This window comes from Thermobia domestica, chromosome 6 (genome assembly GCF_964235325.1).
Source record: "Thermobia domestica chromosome 6, izTheDome1.hap1.1, whole genome shotgun sequence".
NCBI lineage: Eukaryota > Metazoa > Arthropoda > Insecta > Zygentoma > Lepismatidae > Thermobia > Thermobia domestica.
Window position 1 is genome coordinate 107,471,820 of NC_137459.1, and position 17,380 is coordinate 107,489,199.

At 35.2% G+C, this 17,380-nt stretch overlaps 1 protein-coding gene across 8 annotated transcripts in view; it reads right to left on the minus strand.

The window, feature by feature from the left end:
* The window catches only part of Zir (dedicator of cytokinesis), a 143,622-nt gene that overhangs the window by 42,415 nt on the left and 83,827 nt on the right, over positions 1 to 17,380 (minus strand). For all 8 annotated transcript variants that reach the window (XM_081761949.1, XM_081761942.1, XM_081761946.1 and 5 more), the window contains 7 exons: positions 12,986 to 13,144; positions 8,916 to 9,172; positions 8,279 to 8,460; positions 3,284 to 3,423; positions 2,682 to 2,858; positions 2,185 to 2,311; positions 281 to 471 (listed from right to left, as the gene is read on the minus strand). In XM_081761949.1, the coding sequence (XP_081618075.1) occupies positions 281 to 471; positions 2,185 to 2,311; positions 2,682 to 2,858; positions 3,284 to 3,423; positions 8,279 to 8,460; positions 8,916 to 9,172; positions 12,986 to 13,144 (1,233 nt within the window). The remainder of the gene's footprint in view (positions 1 to 280; positions 472 to 2,184; positions 2,312 to 2,681; positions 2,859 to 3,283; positions 3,424 to 8,278; positions 8,461 to 8,915; positions 9,173 to 12,985; positions 13,145 to 17,380) is intronic.

A 17,380-nucleotide genomic window follows, 5' to 3' on the forward strand; every position in this document is an offset into this window, starting at 1 on the left:
AAACACAACACTTTATAAATATATGACAGAAAAAAACAAGAAAGAAAAATGAGAATAGCTTATTAAAAAGATACTAAGAATAAAAAGTAATCTTTAGACAACATTAAGACTGTATTTAATAGTAAAACCAAAAGAAAATAAGGAACATTAATTGGGTTTTGGAAGTACGTCAGCCTTCTTAAACAACTAGAAGCTGAAGGTACTCTAATGAACTACAGGAAAAACAATGTAAAAGTTACCATCCACATTTGTATTCAACACACAAGAATTTCGTACTCACTTGAATAATACACTCCAAAGTATCCAAAATAATTAGGCTGACTTCTGTGGCTAAATTGCCTTCAATGTGTGCATCAGTCTCAACCTCCGCCCGCGGACGTTCCGGGACTTCTGAGCTTGGACGCCAAGCCATCTGTTCTTTGCGCCAACGTAATCTATCCCCGGGCCAGCCGGGAGAAGGAGGATTCCGCTCTGGAAATTGATATAAGCACAATTTAAATTGAGAAATTTCTCGGTTATGATTGCTCAGTCTTGAAAACTCAATAAACAATTATACAAAAATAGGTATAGATAAAATCAAAAATATTTTGAATCGATGCAATATGAATACGCTACACTGCACTCTTGTCAAGGACTGTTTCCTAATAAATTCATTTTAATATAATCTATGCTACTTTTCTACTTAAGAAATTTAATCCAACAGTAAACTTTAAATACTTGAGATTATTGTTTCAAATATTATAAATATTTAAAGCAAATAAATAACATTATGGGCACCACTTTTTGGAAACTGCCTTCATACATGAATAACAATAAATATAGCTCAGACGATAATATAAGGAATTCATACATGGTTCTATGTCGTTCTATTCGGTGATCGTAACTTAACATGTACTCGTATTACGTGTGCATTACTATAAAGGGCTGAGTCCACATTTGTTTAAGTGAAAGAAACATATCTGGAAAGCTATAAAGTGGAAATTATATCCCTATCTTCTTTGAGACTTCTTTCACAAGAACAAAATGGTGGAACCACGCACAATGATTCATCATAGTTAACTTATTTTATGGTTTGAGACAAATATGAACGGACAAACAGAGCAATCTATACAGGACTTTGCATGATATGGGAAAGGAAAGGAGTCTGTCGTGCATGTCTAGAAACATGGTATATGATAGAAGTTACGTAGATTTCCTCTCAGTGAATCAAATTCCATCTGACGTAAGAACCCACTGATTACACCCAGCTTCGCTTCTTCTAAAAGCAACAATCATCCCAAAAATGCGAGAGGATCACATGTGAAAATAGTTAGGATTTATAGGATACTAGAATGCATTAAAATTCAATCCAGTAGAACAAATCATTGTTTGAAATGGATTGAAGAGAAACATTTCCAGAAAGTGAACAAAACTTTCTATAACTACGAAAAATATGATTCAGGACTATTCTCTCAAGTCTTGTTTCAATATTGTCAAACTAAAACACCTCAACACATTGAGCAAGGCTATGTGATAAGAAATATAACGTGGCTGTGCTTTTATATTATATGTTTTATGATTCAGAAAGCTCAAGTGTTTAGATTTTGGAACAAAAAAGCAAGAATTTTAGACGAACCTGCTGTTTACAACTAGGGAATCATTTATAATTTTTCTTGTACTTGAAGTATTTGGAATCATTCACTTCGGAAACAATCATATACATATTGAAAAACAGAAATACGAACATTATTTCTCGAAAAGAATATCGTAAACAAATAACAATTATGTAACAAAAATTAAATATTATGAAGATTTTGTACCTCGTAAGAGTTTCAATACAGACACAATGCACCACTGACACTTTACAAATCAAGTTTCTTTGTAAATTACGATACCTCGTATAACGAAGATAATTCAACAATGAGAATTTCAGGTGTTATAAATGTGTATAAATCAGAGTTAGGTTAACTCGTTAAAATAGTTGAACAAATAATAACGGCATTACATCTACGATCTATGGTACACATTAATACCACAAAGAAGATTATTTATCAACGTGTTTAAAAATGAAATGTTAAACAAATTTCCAAAAGAACTTTCAATAATAATAAAACCACTAAACAGGTACATATTATCAGTTCTGTTCTAGTCTTGATAGCTTATGACATTAACAACTACATTTTATAAGCATTAAATTTAGATTACCTTTACGACGCATCATCATTTCACTGCGAGCTGATCCCTGTCCCAATATAACATCTTCTAAACGAGATTTTATGTCTGACGTCTTCCGAAAATTTTGTTGAGCACACTTTCTGATAGCTCTCTTCCCCTGCAAATGATTTATATTTAATAACCAAAGGCAAGAAAAAGAAATTTGAAATTTCTAAAATATTAAAATTAAGATATCTATATATGTCATAAAAGAACAATTCGGAAAATTTGAGTGATTTAACACAAACGATGGAGTTACTTCAGAAACTGCAAAAACGAATAACAGAAACAATAATACCTGATTTTCTGTACTTGAAGTAAGTCAATAATGTTGAAAAGTTATTACAGCTACATAAATAGAAAACATTTCCTAAATACACAGATCTTAAGCTATTAACTGTAAATAAGAATATTATGCAACTGCCTTAAACACTTTTTTAATGAAATACCTTATAGTGAAACATACAGTAAAGTTCATTACACTTTACCTTGTATTCAAAACATGATATGCAGATATTTAATACTTCCAACAACTGCTGTAGTCTCGATATAGTTAATTCCATCCACCACTGCTTTAAAATATTTTTATCAACGTTCTTGATAACCCACAAGAAACAAATCAGCAAATTTTTCGTTGTTTCGCTGCTGAGTGAGCATTTACGATTCTGAAAAAGGAAATCCACAATTAACAAAAAAACCTGCCGAATTATACTGTTCATGACCTTTTACAACTCATCGATAAATAAGGGAACTATTTTGTAACGAATAGAAAGCGCAACTAATAATAAAAATAAAATTATAATGCGCACAAAAGCGTTATTAGTTTGTTTCCTTTACAAAGGTGAAACAAAGAAAGAAAATGAAAATTGCGTTTTACATTAATTTCTGGACCGCCATTATTTCTTTACACACTATTATTGCTATCCATCAATTAGGAATGTTATAAAATATTTGACCACGCAAAGGAAAAACAATATTAAAACAAGTCCAAATAATGACAAAGAAAGTGCTTATCAAATCGTTATAATACCTTAGGAAAGCTCTACTTTCTATTATGTATAAAACATTGCAAAGTAATCAAAAAATATACCTGCTGTAATGAATCGTATAATTCGCAACCAGTGCTTTTAGTACCAAACATTGGAGTTCCTGCTATGGCCATTGCTAATGTCTGATTAATTCCGGATTGTTGGTCTAATTCATCTTGTGTTGGGACAAGCAGCATGCGTCCTGGAATATATTGGTCATGAAATTATATAAAGTGACTCCTTTAAGGGAAAAGGTGTAACAAATAATTTGAAATGTGGAATGAAACTTATAATCAACAATAATAGTAAGTGTACTTTTTTCAGTTTAGGGATGACGAATGTTTTGCAACAGCGATAATAAAAACAATAATAATCGAAAATTTAAGACATTTAGCTTTATGATCTGTATGACTCCCATTTCGGATTTTGTGGTCCACAGGCAGCGTGAAGATAAGACCCTACATCTCCTTGATACTGGTATTTAGAAAAGATGATTTAGCTGTCTTTACTCCTACGGTTTCCAAGATATTCATTTGACAAAGCCTGGGTAAAACCCTGGACCGCAATTGAGCAAGGTAAGGCGAGAGAATAAATTCCACTCTCAAATCCATGACGTCAGGCTGGTAAGTAGACGTCTTACTAACTACGCCACCGCAGTAATGATGGATGGATCCCGTTCGTATGCACAAAAGCCCACAGACGTATTTTTCAACGGATGAAAACCACGTTTTCAAGTAGAGTTCCAATTTCAAATGCACACCGAGAAATTTTCTAAATTATCACTTACTTTAGATCTTGATTCCTGCACAATCTATATATATAAAAGAGAACGCACAAAATCCTTTGTCCGCTCATCACGCTAATACGGCTGAACCGATTTCTTTCATTTTTGGGGGGTTGTTAGGATTTGGACCCTAGATGGTTTTTATCATATCACTTTAATTTTCAATTACCAGTGTCTTGAGATAATTGACCAATCAGGTGTCAATACGTAAAAAAAATCCTTTGTCCGCTCATCACGCTAATACGGCTGAACCGATTTCTTTCATTTTTGGGGGGTTGTTAGGATGTGGACCCTAGATGGTTTTTATCATATCACTTTAATTTTCAATTACCAGTGTCTTGAGATAATTGACCATTCAGGTGTCCATACGTACAAATCCTTTGTTATTAGTTCATCATAGGTATAAAAATAAACGTATTTATATGCAACCCGCATGACCCTGTGACTCGGCGGGTTAACATAACTGACAGGCGCTATAAATCACTTGAAAGCGAAAAAGTAAAAATTATCTAAGTAACAAAGTTTATTGCGTTCCGGGGTGACCGCAGCGAAGCGGGGTGAACGCTGCTAGTCCCTATATACATAGTTTTGTCTCTTGTCTAGCTGAACACGGTAGCTAAATATAGAAAACCTAATCAGGATAAAATAGTGCTAGAACATCTTATCTAATGACATGCTAAAATGCTTATTGTCAAGTGGTGTAGTGCTCTGAGGTAACAGTGTTGGCATCGGGCAAATTCATAAATATTCTCTGGTTATATTATTAACTTGCGTAGAGCAACTCACTTGACGAGCGGGATTTCAATACGTCATTACGCAGGGTGTTCCATCACTGTTCTGCTGAAATGAGTTTTTTTTTTTTCTTAGTGCTTTTATTAGTACGTCTATTTCCAAACACCGTGTCTAACACTTCGCGCTTGAGGGGAGAAGTACGGTGGGGCTTTGATAAGATGATTCGATCCCAGACCATGTGAGTCCACGGTAAACAATATCGTTCTGTACGTTTCCTCAAAGTTTCTCATTCGTTCACATAATCTGATTCTACCAATCCTTTCACAGTAAGTCTCATTTCCTTCTTCATTGTTTCAAATAAGGGAAATTTACTACTAATGAACAGAAGTCATATATTGCGACTTTGGGATTTTTCTTCTTAAGTTTAACATCCTAGAACTATATCCGAAACTAAGGGAGACAGCGATGACAGTAATGGACGAAACGCTGTTATTCATTTATCTCGGCAAAGAAGAATTTACTGAAGGGATGTGTGTTGGAAAAAAATGAAATCTTTGATTTTTACGTCCCACGGTTAGGCTAAAGGAGACGGTGATGATGAAAGATGCATGAAATGGTGGAATGAAGAAAGTGGGAGAAAACGGGAGAACCCCGAGAAAACCCACGCACACGGTGTTTGTCCACCAGGGATGTGTGTTGGGAAAGGTTGGTTCACAGCTGGGTATCTAATGAGGCACTTTAGAATCGTTCAATTCATAAATATGTAAAACTAAAAGCAACTAATTTCGCCTTCTTCATTTAAGTATATTTACATACAAATAGAAATACCGTATTTCTTCGTAGTTTATCTAATGTAGTTATATATATATATATATATATATATATATATAGCCATCTATCTTGCTTTAGAAGGCTGTCTACATTTGTTTGACTTAATTAAAATTGTGCGTAAGAGTACATGACTTTTCAAAGAGAGGTGGGTAACCATGTTATTTTGAACAAAACTGTACGAATCCTAATGTACCTACGAAATTTAGAAAAATTCGTTTCTATTTACATTTAACTTTACTGTGTAACAATAAATTGTTTAAAATTGTCCGCATTTCTAACGTTTTGAGAGATGGTAAATCTTGAAAAGAACAAAATTGGAGAATTGAAAGAACTAACTCAATCGTTAAAGGAATCATTCTCGCATAACCTCTTAATAATAAACTGCAAATGTCTCAGTCTGTACGTCACGCTAATTCTAGTAATTAATAGGCAAGCCAATAGACATCCTTACCTATACGCTATCGCTAGCTTGCCTGACGCTAATAGATGTCCCTATCTGTGCTAGCGCTTGCCTGTATAACGAACCCTTGAATAGTTACATGAGTTTGGATTGGTGGGCAAACTAAACTAATTATAATAATCAATGTAAACAAAAAGAGCTCTTAATTAAGCACGATTAAATTCTATACTGTACAGCAGGCCGAAGGCTCGGGCGCAACAACTAATATTACTAGAAACTAAGATTGTATCATACAGGGTTCCCACAAAAAAGTGAAGATCGATTTCCCGGAAGATATGAGGAAAGTTCCATCATACACTTTTTTAACGGCCTCCTTCATTCCCATAGCCAACCAACACACACCTTTAATTACCATTTACATATTTGTTATGCTCTATATGAGTAATTGTTATTTACACACAATTTAACATTGTAAGCATATAATAATATAGGTATAATACAGTAACACATACCGTGACATTACAAATTAAACATTTTTTTTTTTTTTTTTGCTTGAAAAAACAATAAAAAGCAGTCAAGAATATGTTGTCAACTCTCCCTGAGCCTAATACTATCAGTCCTAACACTATCAACTCTGAGACATACTAATTCTCACATTTACATTTTTAAACAGAATTTTGTTTTGCTTTCAGTTCTTGAATTTGTTCTACGAGAGCGTCTTGTTCTTATTCGTAACATAATTCAATTTGTTTCTTCCTTCTTCTTCCAATTTCTTAACTTCAGCTCTTAGTTTTCTTCTTTCACCTTTGATTTTACTTTCTTTTGTACTTTGGATTCGTTTCTGTTTTAAGGTATTAATCACAGCGCCTCCAAACTGAACGAACTGAGACAAACATTCTTTGATCAACAGGAACAGATTCCACACCTTCATAATGGATAATTGCATCATGTATCCGCCTCTGTGCTACCAGAGAATCTTCGATTTGGTTTCCTACAATGTCTTATTGACTGAAAACTTGCCCTCCACTGAGGCACTGCCGTGGGATAAAATTAAACATTTTCACAACATGCCACAAATCAGAATATTTTTGTTTCTTGGACATTACCTTTGCAAAGAAGTCAGGGCCGCCCATTTTGACTCCGTATTCTTTGAAGTTGACTGCAAGAGACCCCTGGATTCCAGTACAGAAATACATAAAATGACACTTTGCTTTCTCAAGTACAGGATCAGATATTCTGTTATGCTCATACAGAGTTTATAGGATTCGTTTCATCCTAGTCTGAGCAAGTTCTGGATTGTTCTTTTCTAGCCTGGAGTCCAAAGCTGACAGAGCACTACCAGTTTGTACTTCACAGGGCTCCTTTCCACAATCTTCTTGATTGTGCCCAGCAAAAAGTTTCGACACTCAAACCTAAAAGCTAGTTTATCTTTATTTGAAGATTTCAGTTCTTTCAGTAGTTTTTCTGTCTTAAAACCATGTCCACTTTTCTTATTTCTAGTAAATTTTCATTTGCAATCAAATGCAAATCAAGAAGTTTCACTGCATTGTCAGCAAGTTTCATAATGCTTTGTTTGACTCAAAGACTCATTAGATCCCTTGAAAGAGAGAGAAGTTCTAAGTACAAGAAACAAACAAATGGCTCAAGACTGGAATTTCCTTTGAAATGGTTCACAGTCTGCTGCGACAGTTTTGAAGAAACATAATTTATACTTCATGAATTGTCTTGCACATTTACATTCCCTGACTTTCCATGACATTTTACGCAAAATGCATGAATTCCCTGACTTTCCCTGACATGTTTTAATTTGCCTTGGCATTCCCTGACTTTCTCTGATTTTCCAGAATGTGGGAATCCTGATCATAGGTCTACACCAGGTACGTACACAGAATTTTTAAACTCTCCAAAGTCGACTAACATGAAGAGGCAATAACTAAAACAAATTCTGAAATGCTAGTGAAAAAAAAAAAAAAAAAGCTCTGGTTGGTCTCAGAGTATATTAGTTAAGTAATGTGTGGTTAGCACATAAGTTTCCATTAGTGTTAATCTTTAGACTTCACACAAATAATCAGAGGCTAAGAGGCTACACATTCCTGAATATCTTAAAACAAAAGCGGAAGTTAATACTACAGGTAGAAAACTTGCAACAGAAGTTTACAACAGTACAGTTTGTACAGTAGTTTGCAACAAAATGCAATTGTCGTGTGTGGGGGTAGGAGGGGGAAGAGGAAGTCGATATCTCACACACATTAAGTTTTATCGTTTTGTACATGTTTAATCTTTACGTACGAATGGCTATAAATGAATTACCTCGATAATCTGAATGCCATCTATATAACTGCGGTAAAGCATCCAGAATAATTCCAATGAACGGTAAATACAATGCCGCTACTCGAGCTTTGCACTCTGGTTCAGTGTATCGAGGATCACAATCATGACAGGTCATCAAATTTCGGATGGTATTTACAGCTTTACTATGTAGCCCCGGGTTTCTGTAAAACAAGAGTCATAACATCAATGATGAAACAGGTCATATCAGCTCTATGGATATATTTAAGCTATCTACTCTAACACGAAGGAAAGCCAATAAATAAAAGAGCTCACACCGATCTGACGTTTCATCATATTTAAAATGCCAAGCTTCATGCATGTTCTTTTGAAATAATTATTCAGAGAGTAATGTATCAGTAGCAAATGCCTTATTACCAAATAAAATAAATGAACTCTTAAAATAAAAATTTGAGAAGCCTATTTTAGGGATTTCTCTTTCGATATGAACCATAGAAATTTCTCAATCTGGTAAAGTTCAGATAAATATTATGATGTACCTCCCATAGTGTGTGAAAAAGTAGCTTCATTTAATAATGAATTCTTTCGAACAGAAGCTATTTTAGTTTCAAAACTACACTTAAATAATTCATGTTTTCTCCATTCCAGTAATACTTACTGAATGTCTAGAACCGCTGATAAGTCGCTCAACACAAGGCCGATGAGAAAATGTTGCTGCCGAAACTCTGGCGATAATTCTGCAAAACTCAGTTTATCTCCACCCACAAGAGTGGATATAAATGACGACTGGCTTGTTGAGGATGCAACTGATGGACTAGGGGAAGCTGGAGCAGAGCTTGGTGTAAATGGAGTGCCGAACGGTAAATTAAGTGCCACAAAATGTTCGTGGCTGCACACTATTCTCATAAAATCCAACTGGAATAGAATTTAAATTAATGAACAAAAAACTGGAAGCAAGGGAGACTAAAATTTGTTCACTTTTCTCGTTCAACATTAGTCATGGCACTTCATTATGTATTTTCAAAAAATTCAAAATACTACACAAATTAAAAATGCAATTAAGGATAGAATTACCAGTACTTATTGCTATATTCTGAACTAACCAATATTTTCGAGAAAATTGTTATCACTGAATAATACAATTAAGTCTACACTGTGACTTGACAAGCTTTTGTAACATACTGCTTAACAATCAAGACTACAATAAGTTTAAAGAGGTTCTAAAAAAGCTATTAAATAAGGGATCGGTCTTCGGATTACCATGCCGATAAGCTACCAATACTACTCAGACAATGATTTTCCCATAGAGTTACGAATACGTAGAAAATACTGTTGAAATACACAGTATGTTGTACTTGTCAATATATATATAATGAGTCGTCCAGTTTCGAAATGGCTTTTCCATTCATATCAAGTCCCAGAAAACCGAGAAAAACTGTAGGATCGATGCGTTTTGTAGAATTGGAAACATTACAGGATGTTCAAGTTTTACACATGAACACACTGAAGTATTCCCAGTTCTACAAAACATGCACATTCTACATTTTTTCCTAAGTTTTCTGGAATTTGTTGTAAATGGACAAGAGCCGTTTTGGAACTGGATGACTCAAATGGGAAAGTACACACGGAATTCGATAAAACACAACTGAGAAATAATTATTTTCATAGAGAAAATAAGTTTAAGGTAATCTGTCAAGTTATATCTTTACATAATTAAGTCAATATAATTTTATAGTGACAATGATAGTTTTACGCATATAATAAAATTATAATAAGTAATTATCACACCTAAAAATATATATTATATTCAGTCATCTTTGAATACTTTGAATAAAAGTTTCCTTTATTTTTGTCATTGCAATGTATATATTATTCTACAAACATTTAACCATACTTTCTAGCAAAATAATTTTATAGCTAATAAAAATTTGACCAAATATACTACCTTGCTATTAATAACCAAACATTCCCTGTGCGGCAGGTAGATTCATCCTGGCGCCAAAAATACTTATCGTGTAGCAATAAGGCGACGATGCGTCATTGGGAGGAGTGCCATACAAGCGCTTGAAGTCGAAATGATACAATGGCGAGAGGGGTATGATATTGTAGACTACCTTTTTTCCCATTTCAAAACGTGAGATTTTCGGTAAGTTTCAGGTTTCACCTGCTATAGTGTGTAACGTAGTAATGAAATGGTAATAAGAGGAAGTGATAAAACCGCAATCCCGACCAGGGAAGCCACGAAAATTGTCTGATAGGAACTAGTGATATCTTAGACGCGCAGTGAAAGCACACCGGAAAAAGTAGTTCGACACTATAGTCACAGAGCTATGGTCGGCGTCTGGAAGTGACACTAGTACCAGTTTCGGTCGTTACAAGGTGTTTGCGTTGGGGTTCCATGGGCGAGCTGAAGACCATAAGTCAAGGGACACCCAAGTGAATGCAGCTGCCGATTACAGTAGCGCAAAGCACGGCACGAGTGGACAGTAAAACAGCGCAAGAACATCATGTGGAGTGTCTAATCACGCAACATGTTGTGGCAATCCAATGAAAATGTATAGGCCTGACGTATACTAGGTGAGTGCCACTTACAGAAATGCATTGTCCTCACTGTGAAATTTGATGGCTAAGAAATCATATTGTAAATATATGTTTCATGGTGTGGATTGTTATCCCTAGTATTAGTGCCTTGAACCATTAATGTCAACGCCAGTGAAGCAATCCTACACAATTCTGCGCTACCTACCCTTTGGCAACAGTTCTGCAGTGGTCCGTTTGTGTTTCAACATGAAAATACCAGAGTCCATAAAGCATAAGCCATCACAGAATGGTTTGAGGAAATGAAGACGCAAGTGCTCTACTGGCCGGTCCAATGTCCCCACATCAATCCTGTTAAACATCTTTGGGACAAATTGGAACGCCGGTTGAGGGCCAGACCACAATGTCCCAAAACCACCAGCACCTTTTCACCATGTTGCAGGAAGAACAGAGGGCAATACCTGTCGAAGTCTACCGCAACCTTGTGGAAAGTCTTCCAAGGGTCGAGGCTGTCACCACGGCAAATGGCGGACATAAGGCATACTAACTTCTTATCAGCGCAAGATGAACAAATTCTTAGTAGTGTTTGGTCATGAGTGGCAATGTAGTGTAAGTCTACAACAGGATTACTTCGAATATACTAAAACTATGGATTTTGAAAAACATTTAAAGTGCACTCCTAAGAAATGCTTCTGTTACTTGATAGATATGTTCACTTCAATTATGCTGTAATCGCTACTATTTAAAACAAAAAATAAATAAATAAACACACACACACACACACACACATATATATATATATATATATATATATATATATATATATATATATATAGATAGATAGATAGATAGATAGATAGATATATAAAATACATTAAATCAGAAGCAGAATCTTAAACAGAGCTCGGATTGGAGAATTCTATAGATACTCAAAAACTAGCAACAGAGAAGCCTACTTAAATAAATAAATAAATAAAATAAAGTAGGAAAAGAGAGAAAAAATATGTCATAAATTCGATACGACATAATAATAATGAAAAAAAGAAGAAAAGAAAAAGTCGGGAAACTGTTTCTTTTTAACGCATTGAGAATTCTAAGATGATTTTTCAGATATATGAATCCTGCGTGCTATATGAGTTTCCAGAGGAGGGATTCATGGTTCAATCCCCACGCCATGTGAATTTATGATGGATGACACCGTATTAATGGGCTTTCTTGGGATTCTCTCTTTTCTTCCCACGTTTTCACTCGGCCAATCCTTGAATTGTCATTCACATTCACTAATCATCTGTCTCCTTTAGCATGAAAGGCATAATCGTGGAACTTCAAACTAGAGATTCCATTACATTTCATTTGAGTTTTCCACAGTTTGAATTTTGTGTCAGTGTACGTATGGATAATATATCTTCTACAAGCATTTGGAATTTATAGTCTTTAAAATAGTAGATATTTTGATAACTTTCTTGTGTTGTTCTTATTATTTGTGTTTATATTATTATTTTTAAAGCATATGCTTCTGTAATAACATACCAAAATGGTATTAGTTTAGAAATTAGAACTCACATTAAGGGATTGTGAGTTGACAGCATTTCACGACGCTAACGTACGTTGACATCAACTAGCGAAAGGGATCAATTTTATAAGTGTGTACGTAACAGGAAAAATTCCGTGTACCCAATGGTTAGTAAGAGTGATACCAGGTTCGATTCCCGGTGGAGATTAAATTTTATAGCTGTTGGACCAACATTTTAGGGAAATTTGGAACCTATTTTGATGAAAGATAGAGAACTTCAATTTAGAAAGTAAGTTAAAAAAAAAAAAAAAAAGCCTATGTGCTGACCGCACAGAATAATAAAAAAAAACATGGATTTCATAAGTTTTAACGTCAGTTTAATAACAGGAAAGAAAAAAAAAGTACGAACGTGAGGGCACTAGAAGTATGTGAAAACAAACAAAGACAGACAGAAGTATATATATATATTGATACGCAAAAGTCAAATGGTAAGAATCACTTTATACCCTACATATATTAACCCTTCCAACTAAAGAATGAAAATCTCTACTATAAAACACTAGTAGCAAAATTTCAAACTAATCCCTAATTTTGTAGCCGTGTAAGATTTTTTTTTTGTTAGTATTAATAGCAGTGTAACAACTATTAATCGCAGTACTATATATGATAATACATACCTTTAAGCCAATTAAGCTTGCAGCATCCGGAAGAGATGAAATTTTTGCGGAAATTTGTTTATAGTAGGTCTTAAGAAGGCTGAAAACATAACCACGATCCATAACTGACAACAGATCGTATAAAAAGAAGGCTAAGCTTGCATTCAAATTTTGGGTTAACTGTAACGAAAGAGACGCAGAAGAACTTTAACAAGTATATCATGATAAAAATTCTGTTGAAATTTTACCCATTCTAGGCACCTATATGTCGTTTAGAAGTTAGTTCAAACAATAACAAAATAACTCAAAGTAATACAACTGGATGTTCATTTTACAAATTTTGTGTAATTGCATTAACTACTATCAACAAATTTTGTCGTACAACATAGTTTATCAAATTCTTGACAACACCTTGAAAGAAGTCTATATGGTTGAGGTAAAAGAAGCATTAATACCTCAACTTTCCTCATGTCTCAAAATAACCAATAGACAAAGAAAAATATAAAAATTTAGGTTTCATAGCGCTTTAAGATTCAGACGGATTGCATTCTCTTTACATTATTTTGAAATCTGACTAGTATGTTTCCACGTGGGAAAAAAGTCGTCCTTCATTTTTTTTTAGCAAATCTTTATTATTGTAAGCAGACACTGTATTTGTATTATACTTATTTAGTCAAGGAGCTAATAATCATAATAATAAAAGGCTCTACCGGCGCTACATCTAACCCTGGAGGGTCCCACAAGTTGTTGCTAAAATCTGATAGCCACATAGTACATCTGATAGAGCATCATGAGAAATGAACATGAGCAAAATTTAAGGTGCTATGGACCAGAAGGATAGGAGCTACGGGGCTTCAAAATTTGAATATCCAAAAAAGTATATCATGGAATTATATACGTTTAAAGTAAATATCTCAAAAACCGTTAAAGCAACCAAAACAAATGTTGCACAATATAATGAGAACAAACTGCCCTATCGAAAACCATAAACAGTGTTGCCACAGGTGAAACAGTGTTGCCAACTCAGCATAAAATATTTTGTTTGAAATAGCATCATATACAAGTGTACAGAGATTTAAAATGCACTATTATCACTAAACAAAACAGTGAAGTGTAGTGGTACAGTGTTGCACATTGTTGGAGCTAGGTGTGCTGAAACTGTACAATGGAGAAGTCCGATTTGTGGCCACAGATAGTAGTAAAGTAATCTGGGTCTCATACAATGAATTTAATTCAAATGCATAACATCGATAGTATAACGTAGCAAAATGTCAGCAGTGCCACGAAATATTGATGCATTTAAAAACAAAATTGAGTGATGCCATTTTTACGACCTGGTCAGCTCCCAAGCTATATAGGACGGGACCTATAATGTAAAGTGCGATCCGAACCACTATGAAAAAGAAAGATAACAATGAAATGTAAGGTGAAAAGTATAAAACATGTCCGAGGGATTGGAACTCGCGATCCGTAATATGTCGGTTGCCTAGCCTTCTAGATCACATGGCTATCCGGGCCGAATAAAAACAAAATGAGGTAGTAATAAAATAATTATATTTCCAATGTGAATATGGTAATATTACAGTGTACAAACAGAATCATATGGTATGTAACACGAAAGACATAAACCAAGAAAGTACTGTTCCAAATATTGATAAGATTATCTGGAGAACCAGCTTACAGAATTAGAAAACACGTGTTTCTTTCCTCGCATGTATCATTTTGTTTTCGCGAATTGTCTGCTTATTCACCGGGGCTACAGAAGTATAATAAAAAACCCTCACTTTTGTCTAATGCATTCCTTTATTACCCTTTGTTTCCCCATATCAGACTTCTCCATTGTACATTTTCAGCACACCTAGCTCCAACAGAGTGCAACACTGTACCACTACACTTCATTGTTGTGTTTAGTAATAATAGTGCATTTTAAGTCTGTGCACACTTGTATATAGTGCTATTTCAAACAAAATATTTTTATACTGAGTTGGCAACACTGCTTCACTTATGGCAACACTGTTTATAGTTTTGGATAGGGCAGTTTGTTCTCATTATATTGTGCAACTTTTGTTTTCATTGCTTTAACAGTTTTTAAGATATTTACTTTAAACGTACATAATTCCATGATATAATTTTTTGGATACTCAAATTTTGAAGCCCCGTAGCTCCTATCCTGGTCCATAGCACCTTAAATTTTGCTTATTTTCATTTCTCATGATGCTCTATCAGATGTACTATGTGGCTATCAGATTTCAGCGACAACTTGTGGGAATTTCCCGTGTAAGATTTGACACCACAATTTGATAGAATGGGTTGTATATAAACACCCTAGGTAGTATGTCACGTCAAATTGTGGTATCACTAATTTTATGGACGCCCATTTTGTGTTTTGATCACGTGGCTTCGGTTACACTTGGGACTCGTTGGCTTAAAATGTGCATAACTCTGGCTAGAATTGAACTATTTAAATAATTTGTGCGTCAAATGAAAGACAATGAAATGCTCTACTACATTTGAAACCAACAAATCCCGAACGTGACCGAAGTCATGTGAGCACGACCCAAAATAGCGCCCATAAAGTTAATGACACCACAATTTGACGTTACATCTAAGGTTTGACACCAGTTTGGTAGAATGGGTTGTATATGAATACCCTAGGTAGTGTGTTACGTCAAATTGTGGTATCGGTAATTGTATGGACGCCAGTTTGTATTGAGATCACGTGATTTCAGTCACATTCTGGAGTCTTGAGTTAAAATATTCATAACTCCAATTAGAATAGAGCAACTCAAATAATATTCACACCAAATGAAAGATAATAAAATGCTCCTCTACTACATTTTAAACCAAGGACTCCCGAACTTGAACGCGGTCACGTGATCTCAATAAAACGTGGCGTCCATACAATTTGTGATACTACAATTTGACGTAGCATACTACCTAGAGTGTTAAAGTATAACCTATTCTACCAAACTGTTGTGTCAAATCTTAGGTAGAGTGGGTTGTGCGAATTCTGATTTTAAAGGCCCTGAAGATGTTAGCGGCGTCAAAAAGGCGTTGCCAAAGGAAAAGATTAGTGCCCTTGTTAGCGACTGTGTCTTATTTGGTCGTCTGGTGATTGGAGCAAGGTCAACAGACATCAACATGGAAGAAGTTTTTAGCTATGAGCTTACCACAGTACCTTATACCCTTGCTCACATGGATGGTAGTCTGAGGAAGCGAGCTTTTATCAGAGTTAGAAAAGGTAGACGTGCAAGCAAATCTTCCACCAGTTGTCAATGGAATAACATCAGCCCATTTGATTGATGTAATGGTGTCAGTGTGAATGCTTAAGAGTGGCTGGTGTATGAATTTCGGTGATCTCGGAGTGAAGCATTATGACGCAATCACTGCTCCATTGGGTCTTAATGGGTGCATGCGACTCGATGTTGTTTTTGATTAATATAATGAACTGTCAATAAAGACTGAAGAAGGTGACCGAAGATGAGTTTCCACAGGACGAGAAGTCAGGATTACATCAGAAACCACGCCAATCGCAAAACAGTGGTCGAAATATATTCAAATCCTAAAAATAAGGTGAATCTCTGCGAATTTCTGATCAACATTTAGTGCATAATGGCATAAGAGAAGCTCCAGAGAGGACAACAGATAGTTATTGGTAGAGGATTCAGGAATGGGACAAGAACAGTACAGTTAACTAGAGGATACTGTGAGGAATTGTTGGCTCTAATATTGGACCATGAAGAAATAGGTACATGCTTACTTCTACATGCGGCATATGTATGTAAGGACCGAGAAAGACTCGTGATTCAATCCCCTGACACAGATGTAGCTGTACTATGCACTGCACACCTCAGCGAAATTGGATATGAATAATTGTGGTTTCGTACTGGAGTAACAGATAAACTGCGGTATATTCCGATACACAAGCTGGCTGTTGATTTGGGTCTTAGACTACTACCTTTCTATGCACTGACTGGCTGAGACTCTACGAGCTCATTCACAGGAAATGGAAAGAAAAGACTCTTCAAAATGCTATGTGAAAATGAACTACATCAGAAAGGTGTTTGCAAGTTAAGCATGAATGTAATACTCACTGAAGATATGATTTCAGCATGTGAATCATTCGTGTACAAGCTGTACACAAAAAAGTAAGTAGGCTAGCCTCAAAACTGATGCTGTACGATACCTGTTATTCTGCCAAAAAGGGCAAATGAGCTACTGCCTCCAACAACAGACCGTCTATTACAACATCTGAAGGGTGCAAATTATCAATCTTACAACTGGAAGAAGGCATTAGTTTCAAGGCAAGATCTCTCATTACCTGAAGAATACGGCTAGCGCAACTCGATGGTGTTCTAAAATCTCTGTGGATGACAAAAGAGTCAGCACCAAATAGATTAGCTGAACTTACAGTGT